Raw genomic sequence first — 18676 nt, forward strand, 5'->3', positions numbered from 1 at the left:
TGTTCAGAGGAGCAAAAAGGCAGCAACTGGCTGGAAACACCTTCCACAATGAGGAGCAGTTGGCCCAGCAACGCTGAAATGCTTTTGTATGTATTCACTTATAAGGATAAGATACTTCATCTCCTTGGCTGCTTGGCTCATCCCAGCAATTATTCACTTTCTGTGTGGTTCACAGCTCCAAGTACTTAAGTGTGTCAGTATTTCCATCAGCTGTCTGCTCCTTTCAGACATCAATACTTGTTTCTGGCTGAGCCTGGAAATGTTTTATTTTGGTTTTAACGCATGCAGCTCCCAAGTTATTTTTTATTCAGGCAAAAAAGGACGAGGAAGAGGTGGAGGGTGAAAAATCCAAGCCAACCTCGAGGCCACCTGATGCCCTCCTGGGTGTCAGGGATTATCTCCACATGCTGCTGAGGATTGCTGCTGGGCTGCAAAGGCTCACAGCGAGGGGTGAGGGAGCCCCATGCTCCCATGTCACCTCAAGGGCACTGGGTTCTGGCTCCAGAAAATTTCTTTCTCTTCACCTTTGATTTTTTTCCCTGTAACAACTTCCCACAGCGCTACTTTTTCAAACACCAAAGCGTTGGGGAGTGTCCAGAGGAACTGCTCTGGTGGGGCACATGCATTCCCCATCACCACCATTCTTTTCCCTCAGTGGGCATCCTGCAGCAGGGGAGCATCCACCACAGCTCAGGCTACGCTGGCACTGCCCCACAGAGCACTCGAGGCACACAACACCTTGTGTACCACCCGCAGGAGATTCCTCACCCCACCCTGAACCCCAGCAACCCCCAGAGGCTCTCCAGCATTGCTCTACAGCCCAGTGCTGGAAAGGATTAAGGCTCAGTTCTAAGCAGATCATATTTTTCCCTTTTCAAGCTGGACAAGCTGTATTTGGCACGTTAACAAGCACAGAGACAGCAGCGCTCCACGCATTTCTCTCGTCAGGTTAATCTGAAATTGTTTCTTGTTCTATGTATTTTATGGCACCAAATCCACCGTGACAGGACACATTATAGGATCAGAGAGCAACAGCCATGCCAGAGCTTTCTCATGTTGAGTTTGTTACCCCAGTCCCAGCGGGACCATGGTCCCAGCCAGCAAGCTGGTGGATAATTGCTGGAGGTATATGCAAACCTCCGGCATGAGGGGGATGAACACAGCCATGGTGGCAAAGAGCTTGTACACTGTCTCCAGACTCAGACCAGCACTGTGTCCTGTCTATTTAGCCCTGCTTTATTCTAAATAAGCATCCTACCTGTGTTAACTGAGTATTATTCACCCACTGGATAATATTCAGGTGCTTTTCACAATACCTGTGTGTCTGTTCTTAGGATGGAGTAATTTCCCTACCTCACCTTGGGGCTTCTGCACTGGGAAAAGCAAACTTCCCAAAAGGGAAATAAAACACTTACCTTATCAAACATTGCTCATTTAAGATCTGTCTGAATCTAAGAAGCAGCCAGGAAAAGTGACAAGTGGCCTCAGTGTCACCTCCCCACAGGAACCACGCCATACACACACACACACACACACACACACACACACATATATATTTTTTTAATATACATTTATAAAAATATATTTTATATATAAAATATATATTTATATATGTATAAATATATATATATATTCTGCATAAATATTTTATGTATATTTTATATTGATATATATTTTTTTATATTTATATATATTTGGCAGTGCTTTATGCAGGGCACAGATTCCCCTCCTTTCTGCACAGATGTGATGGTGCCAGAGGTGGAACACTCCTGTCTGGCTAGGGCCCAGTCACCCCAAAAGCCTGGCACAGCAAATATATCAAATGCATACATGATATTATATAAATGCGTACATGTACATATTTTTTATTATTTATAAAATAAAAAGTATTACATAAAACCTTCTGGTTTTTCTCTTCCCCAGCTCCTCTCCCCTTGTTGGGTCAGGAGCCCTCTTGCACCACACCTCCCCATGCCAGGCTGCAGCCATCCTGGGAAGAAGGGGCTTGCTCTGGCAACCACAGCAGCACAGGATGCTTTGCTGAAGCAGTATCACCTCCCAAAGTGTTTGTGCTGGGTTATCTCCCCTGCTCAGTGGGGCTCACACCCAGAAATAAAATACTGCAAAAACAAAATATCTGTATCTGCAAAAGTCTAAACTGTGATATAAAAATATGTCTTTAGATAATCACATCTAAAAAGGGTTTGCCTCCATTATTTCCCAGAATCATAGAACCACTGAATGGTTTGTGTTGGAAGGGATCTTAAACATTATCTCATTCCAACATCCCTGCCATGGGCAAGGACACCTTCCCCCTAGAGCAGATCACTCAAAAGTACCACTTCATCTTTCCTATATTGCAAGTGTTTGCTCGGGAGGAGGCAGTTCTCCTGGAAAAGCTTAAAACAGCTGTAATAATAATAATAATAATAATAATAATAATAATAATAATAATAATAATAATAATAATAATAATAATAATAATGTTGTTTATACTGTATTTGCACTGCAGTGGCCTATGCAATTGTTACCAGACATTTCTTTCAAAGACATTAACAAGTAACTGCACTGTGTTAAAACCCTGTGGGGGTTTTCTTAGATCTGTTTTGGGAGAAAAGCAAACCTTTTTCCTAGAGAATTAGCAAAACAATAACCAGGTTTAGTTCTGTCATATGCAGCCTTCTTTATAAACAAGAGATTATGGAAAGGAATTAAAAAAATCTCTACTGTTTAGCTTGGCTATCCCCAACTTTGGAAGAGCTTCCAAAATGGAAAAAGCAGATGTTGCAAATCTGCCTTATCTAGGGAGCAACTGTTGACTCTGTTGTGCAAATCCTAATTTACATCTGCATGAAAGGTTTCAGAGATTAAATGGCATTCAAGGAGGAATATTAGCTTTTCTCCCTCCCTCCAGCTCTCCTTTGAATGGATTTACTACTGGCAATTAGCTTTCTGTTCCATCGGCCAAGTAGAAAACAGGATTCATCAGGACTCTACAGTATCCTCCTTTTAATGGACTGTTTTCATAGATCACCCAATTCAGGCACAGAGAGTTTAAAGAAATAAATTGTCACAAAGCTAAAACAGTTACAAAAACACTTTGGCCAGGAGAATTTCCCTCTGACACTTGGAAGCCCTGAGGAGGACAGGAAAAAACCCACCAGAGAACAAATCAAAGGGGTCTCCTGGCTACACCTAAAGAGATGGGAATGCAAACCCCTCCAAGAGGCACAAAGCTTTGGTTGCTGCTGAGAGCCCAGAACTGACCCCAAGCCTTCAGCTGGGGATTGCTGGCTTAAAAGGACAAGCAGTGATGGGGAGTTTTCCCTAAAATCTGGCCAGATTGTACAGCCAGTCAGCTCCCCACTGAAAACAGGGAAGCCAACACCCCTTGTATGTACCTAGTTAGCTCAGAGCTCTGCATTGAACTTTTTGAACTCAGCATGGAACTTGTTTTAGAGAAATAAAAGAACTGATGTGAAATGTCTCCGCTCCATGAATGGTCCCCAAAGGCAGGGAGCAGCAGATGGGAGGCAGCATGGGCACGCTGTGTCCCCAGACTGTGAGAGCTCCTGCTCAAGGATGCCCGTGCAGATGGTTCCAGCTCTCCCAGGTGCCAAAGTCTCTGTGCTTTCCTCCAGGAGGGCAGCAATGAGCTGCATCAATCCTCAGCAGCCCACACTCACAGCGGGGTGACACCAGCCCCAGCCTGGCATGGTGAGCACACCCTTGCAGCTGCACCCCACGATGAGCACACCCTGCAGCTGCACCCCACGATGAGCACACCACTGCAGCTGCACCCCACGGTGAGCACACCCGTGCAGCTGCACCCCACAATGAGCACACCCTTGCAGCTGCACCCCACGGTGAGCACACCCTGCAGCTACACCCCACAATGAGCACACCCCTGCAGCTACACCCCACAATGAGCACACCCTTGCAGAGCAGCATCCCACAATGAGCACACCCGTGCAGCTACACCCCACGGTGAGCACACCCTTGCAGCTGCACCCCACGATGAGCACACCCGTGCAGCTGCACCCCACGGTGAGCACACCCCTGCAGCTGCACCCCACAATGAGCACACCCGTGCAGCTGCACCCCACAGTTCACACAGAGCACCTCACCCAACCCTGGTGCCAAACGTGGCCATCCCACACTGCTCCCTGCTCCAGGCAGTGATGGAACTCCCTGGGCTGATGCTTGGGGAGCACAAGAGACTGTGTTGTCACATCCTTTTGGTGTCTTGCCTCTTGCTGCCTCTGAAGAGCAGTGGCCAACTTGGCCCCAGCTTTTGCTCAGCACAGCACAGGCAACCCAGCTTGATGCTGACAGACAGATCCCACCACAATGAGCTGATGTTTTACATTTCTGCTCTACATGCCTGAGGAAGTCCAAAAAACCCTCATCACTGCAGCAAGCAAGCAACTACGAGGAGCCCTTTCAAAGCCAGTGGCAGCCACTGTGTAAACTGAGGCACAGAAGGAGGCTCCCCAGCATCCCAACAGACTGGGCAAAGCTTGCCCCAAATTCCACTGGAGCAGAACTTGGTCCAAACCATAGTTTGGCAGGACCAAACTGTGGAGGTCCTGATCAAACCTGTGCTCTTCAGCACCAGTGCACCCGCAGCATCCCTCCTACTCCAGGTTACCGGGAGGGTTCTGTAGGTGACACACCCCAAGCAATTAGCAGAGTTTGCTACAAAGACACAGCTTTCACAAATGACTGCTCCACAAAGCATAGCAAAAGGACAGCAGCTGTATCTTTGGAAATATTTTCAAACTTTCTTACAGTGTTGCTGAATGATTCTTCTGGTTATTTTTTTTTCCTGGGCTCTTTCTCTGTACCCTCATTTCTTTCCGAAAAATCCTTCAAATATTCATTACTGCTGGAGCTTTGACCTCCAGGGTGGGCTTTCAGCTACTTGGTCAGTTCTATCAAAATTTCACCACCTCTCAAGCGCTCTTGCAGATGAATTTTTGAGAAGTACATAAGTTCCCCAGGTTCAAAAGTTTAGGTTTACCTCAGAAGAACTTTCTAAGGGATGCAAATGCTCCTGCTCCCTTTCCAATTCCCAAGCCAGTTTTGCCCTGGAAGCTACTTGTGCTGCTTTCTGAAGTGGGCTTTCAGATCACATGGCATCAGAAAAAATTTGCCATAAAGCCCCAACCTTTCCCCTTCGGTTCACAGCTATGCAGCTCCCAAATCCCAGGTCCTCTGTATTTCCCTTGCACTTTTAATGTGCACTCCTCTAATCTTCATTTAATGCAGGCAGCTGGCTGCAAATACCCCCAAACAATGACTTTAATCCTAAGTATCCTGAAGCCCCCCTTTCCTTCCCGCACCAAAACTGAAGGGAAAAAAAAAAAAAAGAACAGCCTCAAGACAGCAAGATGGAGAAATCCAAGCCATCCACTGGGCCAAAGGATCAGAAACTCACAATGAGCTAAATTTTGCCGGGTTTGCTAATTAAAAACGGAAGCTACCCCACTTTGGAGCCAAGGCAGGGAGGTGGGGGAAGTTCTCATGCTATTCAAAAAAAATCAGCTTCCAACTGGGACCATATTCACTCCACATTAATTGTCATTCCAACTACGAGTGTCCCAGTTTCAAAATGAAAACTACTCTCCGGTGTAGCTAGCGAAAACTAACACCAGTTTTGAGGCATTAAACAAAATTTATTGATTGCATTTTCCCACCCACTAAAACTTTAATAAGCATTAAACCTGAAACTCCTGGCCCCGTTTCCTCTCTCTACCCTCTCTCTCCATAAAAAGGGTCAGGCTCCTCTATATGGAGATTAGGACTTAATGTTTGGTATTTGTTTATAAGCCTATCAATTGCCTTTATTTCAGGGGGGAGAAAAGGACATCTTAAAAAAAAACCCTCTTGTACAGGGATTAAGAGAGGGCAAAGGTTTAGGGTAGTTTGGGTGGGTTTTTTTTCAACTGATTGTGGGTTTTAGATATATGAAGGATCATGTTCTCATGAATGAAAATAAGAAAATATTCCCCTTTTTGCAAGTTTCCCTTGAGTAACATAAAATGCTATTTCCAAAGATCCCTATTTCTCAGTAATAAGATGCAGAACTTCAAGTCTTCTCTGCTGGCCGTTTTCAGCTGTGTAAAAGGGAAAAATAATAATAATTTGGGGGCCACTCTGTCTGCATACTTAGTAAAGAAAACAAAGGTCAAACATTTGAAATGCAAAGGTCAGTGATTAAGCTCTGAAATCCATATCTATGCATCAAAATGAATAGCCAGATTCTGAGAGTGCTTAAACGATTTAAATGCAGAGCCTGACCTGGCTCAGCATCTTATAAAACCAAGCTTGTTATTTCAGAGTCTCAAGCGAGATTTAGGTGCCAGGTACCCTAGTTGGAGAAATTGAACAGTAATCTCCTTTCAGGAAGTCTGATCCACTTTAATGTTGCAAATGACAAACGAAGATTTTGTTATTTGTTAGAAAACACCTCTAACTAAAGCTGCAACACTTTGTCCTTGTGCTAAATTCAAGTTTTATCCTTTAGCATTATTAGAAAGAGTTGTGAGAGATGGCAAAGAAAAGTAGTGTCAAAAATTATTTTATTTCTCCTCTTTAAAGGAGGCTGCTAAAAGGATTAGACAGCTTTGAGTTCACTGCTCTGTTAAATCAACCTTACAATATTTTTTCAGCTTGTTTGACTTGCTGTTTCTGTATACATTTGTGTTTTCACCTTTCTGCATTCAAATCCCACCCTTTGCATTTGTTCTGCGCTTCTCACAGGAAACTTAGTCAGTTCTTTATTTGTACTAAGCCTACAGGGTTATAGAAAACAGACTTGGAAAACAACCCCTAAATTAGCAGGACTTACCAGCTCCCATGCATCCGTGCATACACGCAGGGCATGGCATACCATCCAACCTCAATGCAGAGGTTTATCATTTCCAGCAGCAGCACCAGGGCATCAGGTTCACCAGGAGGGACCTTTTAATGGTCTCCTGTAACCCTATCTATTACAGCAGGGTTGGGACTCCACTTTACAAATTAAGAGAGAGTTCAGGGAAGTCATGCGTGTCTTGGTTCCCACTGCCTCCAAGCAGTTTTAGGGCTCCCAAATAATCATCTACAACCTGCACTACATTAGGATCCAGAGCTTCCAGAAGCAGGCTAGATACCCCTATTAGGTATATTTTAGCACTGCTGTATGGAAATGGAGACTCTCTTCAGAGGGCTATTTCCACCTTCTCACACAAGGACATGGCTGGTTCTACCTGCATGAACCAGGGACCTTTCACAGGCACGTTGGGATATATTCCCCATCCTTCTGACTCTCATTTCCCCAGCTTTCCCTTTCCTTTCCCCACCAGAAGCACTTAATAATTCTTCTTTGTGCAAATGAGCCTCTAAGAATTAGATGGATGCTGCTGTGATGCCAAAGATGGTCAGTGCAACAGGCAAGGCAGGGGAGGAAGATAACAGCTCTCTGCCAGGTAGAAGACAGAGATGATAAAAACTGAGCCCAGCAGCCACTAAAGGGCTGGATTTGTCTGAAAGTCAGGCACCAAAGCTCCTGTCATGCTCCCTTGGGTGGGATGAACCGTCACTGTGCATTACTCATGAAAACACGAGGTTTAACAACCTCACTTGATGCATAACCCATACATGGAGCAAGAGCTGCACACAGCATTCTGCCTCCTCCACTCCCTTTCCAGGGGTGGGTGGCTAATCCAGGGTCATCTCTTCTTCCTGCTTTCCCCGAAACATCCCCTGTCCCCCCTCCAAGTGCTCTGTCTCATGCCCAAAGCAGCTGGGATCAAACACTGGGATAAGTTATTGCTGCAAAGACTGCACCTCTTGTCTGCACTTCATTGCTATGCACTGGGAGGAGGGGACAGAGAGGGGGAAAACCTCTACTTCAAACATTTACATGTGTTTTGAAAGCACCTGAGGAGGCTTCAGGCCCTTTTTTTGCCAGGACTAACACCTTCCACCCACAAGACAATCTTGCTCAGAGCATGCAGTGACTCCTCACAGGAAGGACTTGCAGGGCATGGGGCCACCAGACCCAGGCTCAGGCAGTGACCCAGCACTGAGACCACAGGGATGGGTGCAAACCTGCCCCTTTCTGTCCCTGCACTGAGGGGGACAGGGCAAAAGGAGAACCCCTGCTGCCCCCCTCTGCTTCATGATTTTTTGCAATGCAGGAGCCCACTGCCTCCCCAAAATCAAGATGCCAGAATGCCTGCACTTAAAAATGAGGCAGAAATCTTATTCCTTCAGTAAATAATTCACAGGCTGGAGCCCCAGCACAACTCCACTAACACTTTCTGGGAGTTACTTTCCTTTTTTTGCCTGGGCACATCACAAACCATTTCTGCAGTGGGAGGCTCTGTGTTTGGGTTTCCTTTGGCTCCTAGTTCAAATAACGGCAATACTAACTGAACCACTGGGCAAAAGAAAATTGAGTGGGACCCTTTGTCAAAACTCTGGTGGTTCCCATTTACTTCTCCAGCTCTCCTGCCCTAACTGCAACAAGGGCAGAAGGTGCTGCTGCTGTCTCTGAGGTACTTTCTTTCAGACTGGGATATCTGTAACACAGTACTCTGTATTTAAACTCCATTTAATATAGTTATATTTTTATCATATATAATTACATATTTACTATATTAATATATTAATATATATTTAAAATATAATATATTTTATTTATATTAAAATGTATTTATATGTTTCTAATATATAATATTTAATATATTTCTATTATATCCCAGGATGGCAGCTGGAGTGCAGGAGAGTGGTTTTACCCAGTATCCCCCATGAGCCACTTACACCCTTCTTCCCAAGCTGGGTGATCCAGGAGCCTGGAAAGCCTGAAACATTTTTTATGCTTGACTACAGATTTCAAGTGCCTGACACCAGGCCCCCACTCATTATATTTTGACAGTGATGACTTTGGGCTGAGCTGGAACAAACACTTTGCACTCACTCATCTCTCACTGCATCCAGCAGGGTTTAACTCAAAAGAAGGTGGGTGATGGATTTGTAGCAACCTTGGGCAGGAATGCAGAGAGGACACCATCTGCTGTTCCTTACTTTCCCCCACCCCTTCCTTTCTGTAATTAATCAATTCACAAATCAGGAGCCAAAGTTTTCTTGCAGCCTCCTCGGGCGACCACCCTGCGAGGCAAAGGCTGAGGGCAGGGCAGCTGCAAAGCCCAAACGCTGCCTGTGGAGCTGGGAGCAGCATTTGGGGCACTCGGTGGGAGCACTGGGGTCCCGCAGCTCATCCCACCCAGGGGCCCCCCAGGCCCAAGCCAGCACATGCTGGAAGAAAGAGGCTTTCGGAATTTTCTTTGGAAAAAAGAATAATGCTTTCACAGAAAGCTGTGAATTCATGCATAACACACTGACTGTAAAAATGAAAAGCATTTTTTAATTTTTCTCCCCCAGCTGCATTCAGCTTTTTTCTTACCAAGTGAGTACTGGAGGTTGGAACAAGGTGATATTTAAGGTCCTGTCCAACACAAACCAATCCACAATCCTATGGTTCTAAATCCCAGCTAATTTATGTACCTCCATTTACCAGATCCCCTCAGTTCTGCATGAATCCCCAGCCTATTAACATAACTATTTAAACTGGACATGTTTTGTTAAAACATTCTTCTTTCATAAACTGCCAAGTGACAGTTGTTTACTGTCAACAAGCCTGGGTACTCCAAGACATGGGAGAAATATGCTCTTGCAAAAGGCAGACACATCGGCTACCAAAGGAAGATTAAAATCTGGTGCTTCTCTCCCTCCTCAGAAATGCTTTATTCGTACAGATACTCATGATACTGATCAGGAGAGATGATACTGTGCTTAATTCCAATCATTCTTTTAATTAAAGAAAGGCTCATTGAGGATTTATCTTCACTCCAACATGCTAATTGTCAGTGCACACTCAGAACTCCTTAACCTTCTCACTGCAATTGGTTTCTCCTCTTCACTTTTAGCTGTGAGAGTCCCATCTCCCAAGGCACATCTCACACAGATCCTGCTACTGCCTAGAAACAAAATGCTTTCCTGGGGGAATCTATAGAGAGAAGTTAAAAAATAAATGAAATCACCAGTTCGTTCAGGCCCCACAGTCTCCACACAAGCTGCTGAAGTATTTTGCTGGGAGGGAATTGCTTGTACTTGAGTCTTGCCCATGAAAGCAGGGTTAAAAAAAAAAATCCTGTGGGAAAACTTTTTCTTGTGCTCTGTCTGCCCAGGAAGTGCCAGGAAAGCTCCTCCACAGGCTCCTGTGTGGGGCAGGGTCCCAGGGCTCAGCTCACCCACAGGATTATTAATAGGAAATTATTAACACTCTCCTGGTGCACTGTGCTGCCTGCAGGTCATGGCACTGGGGCTGATGCTGGTAACACTGATAAAACAGCAGCAAGGATGGGGCAGGAGGGGACAGTGGCCAGCACAGCCCCACACAAAGGCACAGGGAGCTGAGTGGTGGCTGTCACTGCTGCCTCTGGTGTTGAGCTTGGGCTGTGATGCTGCCACAGGCTCCCATGGAATCTGGAGTTACAGAAAGCAGATGGGAAGTGAAGGTCTGTGTTACAGCTGCCTAGAGAGGAATGGAGGTCACTGAAAGCCAGTTCCAGGGACCTCCACCCCCAAACTGGGAGCCCTTTTACTCACCAGAGTTTCCTCCGCTTGTTAAAATGTTTGGGTCATTAGAAAACTTCCCAAACAATCCCCGCTTATGCTAAATAGCTGCTCCCACCACGAACTGTGAAGAGCTTCAGCCTGCTCTCTTGGAAATCAATGGGGGCTTTTTTTGCCTAGGATTGAAAAGGCACAAGATCAGGACCTCATTATTATTTTTACAGGACAAGAAGCAGAGAATGGCAAAACCCCTAAAGAAAGCAATGACCCTCCAAACTGGGAGCCAAATTTGCTGTGAAGGATCTTTACAGGCTCTGTCAAGCATCAAAATAAAATTAAAAATCTAATTCTTGGGATCTTTTCAGTTTTCTGACAGGGAAAGCGGAAGGTTGAGAAAGGCTGGCCCCATCATTTGGATCCAGAGACATCCCCTGTAGCTCCTTTTTTACTCCAAAGAAAAGCACTCACAGAGGTGTATTTCACCTTCCCCAGGGGGAGAGAGCAGGGGGGGTGAGCTGTCAGTTCAGGGTGGTGCCAGTTACCCTGCAGTGCCCTGTGGAACAGAACCAGCTCCAGGGCTTCACATGACCTCCTCTGACACTCACCACAGTGAAACCCCCAGAAAATCCCCTCTGCAGAGGCACCACCAGCCACACAGGGCACCAGATGGCTCCTGGGACACGGCTCTGCTACAAGGACCATGCCTGAACCCCATTTTCAGAGCCAGGTGCCACCTGCCTCTTGTGAGAGGAGCATCAGAGATGCTCTCATCCTCAGCACCCTCCTTGGAGCCCTCTGACAGCAAAGTCCTCCCCTCCTCGCCTGTTACTTCACACCACTCCTCCCTCTTGGCATCAGTGAGAACCCACCCACACACATCCCCACCACAAGGTCTGGCCCCTAAGCAATACCCAGCTAATTTGTTGTCTCCCCTACACCCAATTCAAACCAGGTCAACTCCAAAATACTTAAAATCCATTGCTTTTGGATAATAGTCCAATCCTTATAACCCAGCATTGGTCTCCAAAGCTTTACTGATTTCACTACTCAGCTGAAATACATTAGTGAGATTCCTTGTGAACAGCAAAAGGTAGCTCAGTGAAATCAACTATAAAACACTCAAATTTCCAGGGCAACCGTTTTAAATTAAGATAAACTCACAAACATTTTTATCAGTTGTGAAAAAGCAACAGCTGGGAAGCCACCTCTGGAGGTTTCTGGCATGCCTATCTAACTATCATTGTCTATCATTGTCTGTTACTGTCTTTCCCTAAAAGCCTCATACTCAAGGAACTTAACTGATGGCTTGGCTCCTTGGGTGAAAAGGAAATGAGGGGAGACAATCCAAGCCAGCATGCTGTATGTCAGTGTGACACCTGCAGGTGGTTCAGGAGGTCAGAGTACACCCCTGGCTGTGCTGCTGCAAACAGGTCCTGGTGCTGTGATGTTCCCAGGAAAGAGCCTTTGGCACACACAGCAGCCTGTGCAGCAGAGCCTGCTCCCAGAGAGCAACCCTGGGCTCCATCCCTTCCTCACCCGAAAACTTGGAACCCTTCTCACTTGAGTTAATAACGCTTTTAACCCCTCACAACCTGCAGAAATGGCACAGCCCCAAAATCTCACAGATGCTAAACATGTAAGCACACGGCAATTGTTTTGCATACAGTTCTGCATGATAAAGAGATCTACTTCCAAGTTTCAATATAACCTTTTTATTTAACCAGCTCGTTATCTTGCCTTGCTCTCTGGATTTGAGAAAGCACGAAGAGCACACTAGACCTACCCTCCACCTCTGCAATAAATACCACCCCTTTTCTAGATTAATACATCTGAAACTGAAGCAGTGACAGGAGAAATGTTTTCTTACTTGACTGTGCTGCTATTCTTCAAAAATAGCTTTGCTACATTGAGTAACCTGAGTGACACTGCACAAAAAAAAAAAAAAAAAAAAATTGATTTATCTACCTCCTGGCTAGTTTCTATCCACCTGAATGCAAAAGCCCTGATAGCCTATCAGAATAATAGGGCAGGTTTACATCTGATTACCTTTCACATTTTAACTACCAAGTTTGCTAAAGGTTTTACTCAGCCCGTATCTCACAGTTCTTGTTTGCTTTTGATACTGCAGAAACTTCCTGGTCATTCAAGCCAAGGGGCAGATACTTCAGGGGTAAGCACACCAGGAACACTGCAGCTTTCAGTGCAGGAAAAAAAGCCCTTCTTCACACATATAGAGCTTTAAATCACACTGTGGCACTTGGCAACCTGAGCTCTGAGCGTATGAGAAGGGAGACACTGGGGGAGTCAGCTTTACCTCAGTGAAAAAGGTTTTTTTTTTAACAAGACCAGCAGATAAACAGCCAAAAGAGGGGAAACAGCTAAACTGACAAGCTATGTAGGAGGCCAAGAAAAAAAAAAATTGAGGGTGTAACAAGGTATTTTAAGGTGCTTTTGGCTTTGTATGCAGCTTCAGACATGGATTTAGCCCAGCCTTTGCAGAGAGGTGCTTTCAGATTTACTCCTCCTCCAGTCTGGCCTGCCTGCTGCCATATACCACGAGTGGCTGTGCTGAACCAAAGTCCCATTTGCTGAAAAAACCCAGTGTAAGGCAAGCTTTTAGCAGGCACCATCCTCTCTGGCACACAGCAGTGTACATGTACAATCAAGTTTATCACTAATCGCTGTTAAAAGAGATGAAATGGCAAATACTGAATCAGCTACATCAAACCACTCTATTCAATGGCTTGGAGTCATCAGGCAATTTCAAGGCTGGAGTGTTTTTTAAGGGTCAGAAAAAAAGGAAGAAACTGACTCTGATGCAGAGTCAGAGAAACTCCCAGGATACATGAAAATTTACGAGCATGTAGTCCATGACAGACAAGACAGAAATCTATTCAAACATAAGAAACATAAGAATAATAGCCAGATTCATTGTTTAGCTGTGTATCAGGCTCAGCTGAGCTGGAAAAACTGCAGAGGGAATTTCAACTCTATTTTCAGTATAAATGTCTGAATTTGTTATAAGCCTGATGGGTCTGGTCGACCTTATATATAGCAAAAATTGCCAAAAGCTAAACCATGATGACAGCACAGCCACTTCTCCATGAATGGCTCATGCTCAGGCTCCCGCTCTGAATCCTGCACACTTCAATGACCAACCAGAAAAGCCACCAGCAGGCCATGCCCTAACCTTAGCTAAAATTAAGGTGCGGCAAATGTCTTCAGTCACAGCTCTGCATGCCAATGAGAGATCACTGCCAGAAACACCTTGATCCAAAGCTTTTATAAACTGAAAATTCTATTAATTGCTCACAAACCAGGCTGATTCCCTATCCTTCAGGATCCCTCAGTGAATAGCAGATGTACACAGTAAGTATTCAGAAAGGACAGCTTTCTAAGCATTCAGGTGGATATCAAAGTTCACTGTTATTTTAAAAGGAAAAAATTTGTTTTTTAGCCTTTTAAGGTGTGGGGGAAGAACCTTCCTGCAGCTTTATGAAAACTTTCAGCTTTGAGCAACCAGCAGACTGGGTCCCACTGCATGGAAATGGTCTGGATAGAGTGGGAATGCTGTAATCAAGAGTTCTTTGATGTTCACCTAATTTTCACCATGTTCAGTCAGGCTTCAGGACAGGTTCACCTTCCCAAACAGCACTGAGGATTTTTTTTTGAGGGAGTTGTAAAAGTTAACATGCCAGTTAGAGCGGCTTACCTTAATTGCATAATTTAATTAGCAGATCAACAGTTTGCTACACAATTTTCAGATCTACTTTCATCACGTTTCCTACTCAGCAGCTGCTAATAAAGTCTTTATTAAAAGAAAAAATCCTCAGATTTAATTGGAGTGACCCATGTCAGTAGGTGTAGAAGAAATCATTTATACAGCTACTATTGAATATATTGAGTCCATCTCTGCACTGGAACAGAGTTCAGTTTCTAGCTCACTATTTGCAAGGTAAGAAATAGATTTTTTTTTTAAAGAAGTGGTATTTCATCATCTTTTATTTGTGTCCTCTTATTTTATTGCATATAGCAAAATAGGCTAGTCTCAATATTAAAGACTTAACTAGCTTTAGCTGCTACTGTTCATGAGAACAAATGGATCAAGTTTTAATCTCAAAACTATCACTCACAGCTGCCCACTGAATCTGAAACATTTCTGGTGTAAGGCACAAAGTAAGCAGCAAGCACCATCAATATAAGAGAGACTCTCTGCAGAGGGTTGGAACACATAAACCCCAAGGCCAGCTCCAGGAACAGCCAGGGCCACTTGGCACTTGCTTCAATACCCCTACAACTTCAGGATGAACTTTGAAACACTGAGATACACAAAGCAAAGTGACACAGATCGGCGTACCCTACACCTTGGAGCCCTCGCTGAGCTCATGCTGGAAGGCTGCAAGAGCCCAGCTGCCATCAGCTGCATGAAAAACACTGCAGCCAGCACATCACCACTTCTTTCCACACAAAAAAAGTCGCAGGAATTGGTACATGCCCTCCCATTAAACATGTTCTGTCGTTATGGAAAAAAAAAATGCCTGTGCAGTATTAAAACTCTGGGTGACAATTCCACTCCTTCCACAAGGAAACTTTGGTTCCTGCTCCTGACAGACTGGGAGAGCTCTGCCCTCCCCTCCCCTCCTCGCACAAACCTGATCAAACATTAGCAGCTCTCTATACAACTTTTTCAATGCACTCAGCCTCAGCAGCTAACTATTGCAACACAAATCCTAAAGAGCCCAGAAATTGCCTTTTTCACATCTACCGCGTGCAGACACGCACACAGCCAGTTATAGGAGACAGGATGGTTGGTTATCAGAATTTCATAAAAGTTAAATGCTGCTGTTTCAGTTGGGCTGCTCTCTAAGAAAACAGCCAGCATTACTTGACATTCACAAATCGTACGAAGTAATATCTTTATCTGAATACTAATGCAAATTGGACGGGCTTTTTTATATTGATGTCTATTCTGTGGCTGCTGAATAGAGTGACCGCATGCTCAAGGCTGCAAAGGAGTTCACTGACCTCCCTAATCATCTCTGTCATAGCCCCTGAATGACATACACATTCAATCCTGCCTTGCCTCTCTCACTTTCATTCATAAAAAAAAAAAAAAAAAAAAAAAAGGAGGGGGGAAATTTGACATTGTTCTTCCTACAGCAGCTCCGAGAACAGGAGAGAAGAGAAACTCAGCCCAGATGAGGCCCCTGGTGTTTTTAGTTTAGCTTCTATTCAGCAACAGCCCCGCCATCTGCCTCCTTCCTGCCAACAGCCGAACACCTCCCTGCGGAGATGTTAAAACCTGCACCCCCTCCACCTCCGCTAATAGCCAGTATTCATATTAGCAAACATACACATACCTCGAGAATGCCTCCCTTCAATGTGTGTTTTATGTAGCTGAGTATAGGCACAAAGCAGTAGCTGTTATAGCCTTCACAGCCCCGTGTGGAGAATTAGATCACTGGGGAAAAATCCTTCCAAGCCCCTTTATGGAAAATAAGGCCTTAGACTGTAAATGCAAAGCCCAGCGAACAACAACCCTCAGTAATGAGCCAATACCCCATGGCCCATTTGACTAGGAGAAAGAATTTGCTTTTTACCATTCAATTCAAAAAGACTGAAAAAGTAAAATGTGTTTTTACTTGGCTCTGAAGGTTTATATTCTTTACAGTTTCTTTTGCACAACCTTTCCCCCCCAGGTCGGACAGGCAGCGGGTGCCCTCCGGGTCGCAGAGCCGCTGGCTTTGGCACTGAGCTGGGGGAGCAGGGCTGGCTTCACGCTTCCCCACCCATGTGGAAGATGATGGTGGGACGGCCACTGGCACTGAAAAGCTGTCTCTCCCTTCATAGTCCCTGTCCACAGGAGATTTCAACAGCCCACAGTGATGGGGCAACTCTTGAAGACATTGCTAGGGGCTGGGGTTGGCGGGAACCCTCCTGGTTCAGGGAGGAATCCCATTCCAGGGAGCAGAGCGAGAGTTGACAGTGCCACCTTGGCTTTGGAGAAAGGTGACCAAGAGGGGAGAGAGCCTGTCCCGGGAGGTCCTGGAAATCCCAACCCATCCCTCACTTCACAGACATCACTGGAAGGATGTTTCCCACCGTGTGACCTCGAGTGTGCCACTTGCTACGATTCCAACAGCTTTAACTTGCAAAACTATCTTAGAGCACGGGAAGGGTTTAGCAGCACTTCAACACATCACCGACCCCAGCTACGGGCTAGAGGTGAGGGTGGAAGCCCAGGGACCACTGAGGCGGCCACCGAGGCTGCTCCTCACCCCATGGGATCGACTGTGCCTGAAGTGACAGCACCAACGCGCCCTTCAGGATAAGCCAGAGCGAGCTGGGGACACTTGACTTCTGTCACTCGCAGCCCTGTGGCCAGCACAGGCTGCTCGCTGCCTTCTGCACACCGACCTCATCTGCTCCGACCAAGTCCCCGCGATGTTGCCCCATAAATCAATTCTTTTGGCTGTGAAAAATGAGCCAAACGAGTTACACTAAGAATCTGGTGTTTTATTAGGACTTTCTTGAAAACAAACCCAACCCCCTGTGTGATTTATAGCTTTAACCAAAAGGGGTAGGAAAGTAATGCCCCCCACCCCCCAGCCTCCACGAAGTCCATTTATTCCCCTGTCACTTTTTTGGCAAACAGGCTTCAAACCCTTTCCTGAACAATGGAAACTTTTTGCCGGGTACATGCAAACCGGAGGACAGGGGGCTGCGAGGGGGCTCCCTTCCATTAAAGAGCTTTAAAAAATAAACAGGGACTCAGGTAGCAGCTGAGGCGGATCAGAGAGACACGATGTTTCAAACCCGCCGTATATTACTTGGAAAGAAGAAGGCAAAAAGCAAAACCCAGCTTTTGCCCGACGTGTTAACTTTTTTTCACTTGCAACTGCAGTGCTGCCACTCCAGGAGAGATCGTCACCGGCTCCCCCGAAACGCGCTTCCCTTCTCAGCACAGCCCTTATTCAGCTGCAACCCAGCTTGTGCCTACCCGGAGCTGTGGAAGCACCCCTTCTGCTCCCAATCTGAGGATATAAATGCCCTTTCCTTACTTTTCCCATCCGAGCACACGCAGTCAGAGCATTCCCGATGAGCGCCGAAGATGCGCCGCTACACACGCACGCAAGCAAGCATCTTCCCAGCTGTTACCCACGGGGCGCCCCATGCACCGCCTTGCTGGGAGAGGGCTCCTGGCAGACAGGGATCCTCTTAAAAGCACTTTGTCCCTCCTGGGCGCCTCCGAAACTACCCCGAGCCACGGCGAGGTGCAAGCGCCCCGGCCCCGCGTTCGTAACTCCCGCTCCGCAGCCGCCTCCGGCGCTCTCCATCCATCCGCCCCACTCCGCTCGCTCAGGGACGGGGACTCCGAACGCGGCCGGGCCGGAGCGGTCCCCGCAGAGCACGTGTGTGTGTGTGCGCGGCCGCGCAGCCCTTACCTGCCGGTTGCCCGCCGCTCCTCGCCGCCGCCTTGCCGCCGCCTTGTCGCCGTGCCGCCGGCATCCCGCCGACGGCCGCCGCCAGGCACAGGCACCAGACGGAGCCCCAGGCCGCCCGCATGCCTCCGGAGCGGCGCCGGGGCAGCGCGGCCGCCGCCGCCGCACCGCCCGCCTCAGACATCCCCCGGCCGCCGCATGCTGCCGCCGCTCACCGCTCCGCCCCGCCGCCGCGCTGCCGGGAGAGGGAGAGAGGCGCTCAGCGCGGGGAACAGGACGAGAAAACCCCCCGCCCCTAGTGCCCGCACGGAGGAGGAACAGGAAAAATAATAGTAAAAAGGCGGAAAAAAAGTGGTGCGGGAGCAGTAAAAAAAGTGCAGGGGGCCGGGCGAAGCCGTGCGCCGAGGGGCGGCGGGGCGCCTACCTGCGCAAGCCCCGCGGCCGGCCGCGCACCGCGCATCGAGCGAAGCAGGGAGGGAGCGCCCGCAGGAGCCGCCGCTGCCGCCCGCCCGCCGCCGCGGCGCTCCTGCGTCTGCTCGGCGCGCAGCGGGCGCGGAGCGGGGCGGCCGCGATGTCCCCGCCCGCCGGACCGCCCGCCCCGCCCCGCC

The 18676-nt window shown here is 47.1% G+C and overlaps 1 protein-coding gene across 2 annotated transcripts in view; it reads right to left on the minus strand.

Annotated features, from left to right (window-relative positions):
* FGFR3 (fibroblast growth factor receptor 3) overlaps positions 1–18252 on the minus strand; it is a 54782-nt gene extending 36530 nt beyond the window's left edge. The window contains exon 1 of one of the 2 annotated variants that reach the window (XM_058024305.1): positions 18072–18252. In XM_058024305.1, coding sequence (XP_057880288.1) covers positions 18072–18252 — 181 coding nt within the window. The remainder of the gene's footprint in view (positions 1–18071) is intronic. The other variant, XM_058024306.1, reaches the window with a different exon arrangement.
* Positions 18253–18676: the final 424 nt, after the last annotated feature.

Source organism: Melospiza georgiana, chromosome 5 (genome assembly GCF_028018845.1).
Source record: "Melospiza georgiana isolate bMelGeo1 chromosome 5, bMelGeo1.pri, whole genome shotgun sequence".
Lineage (NCBI taxonomy): Eukaryota > Metazoa > Chordata > Aves > Passeriformes > Passerellidae > Melospiza > Melospiza georgiana.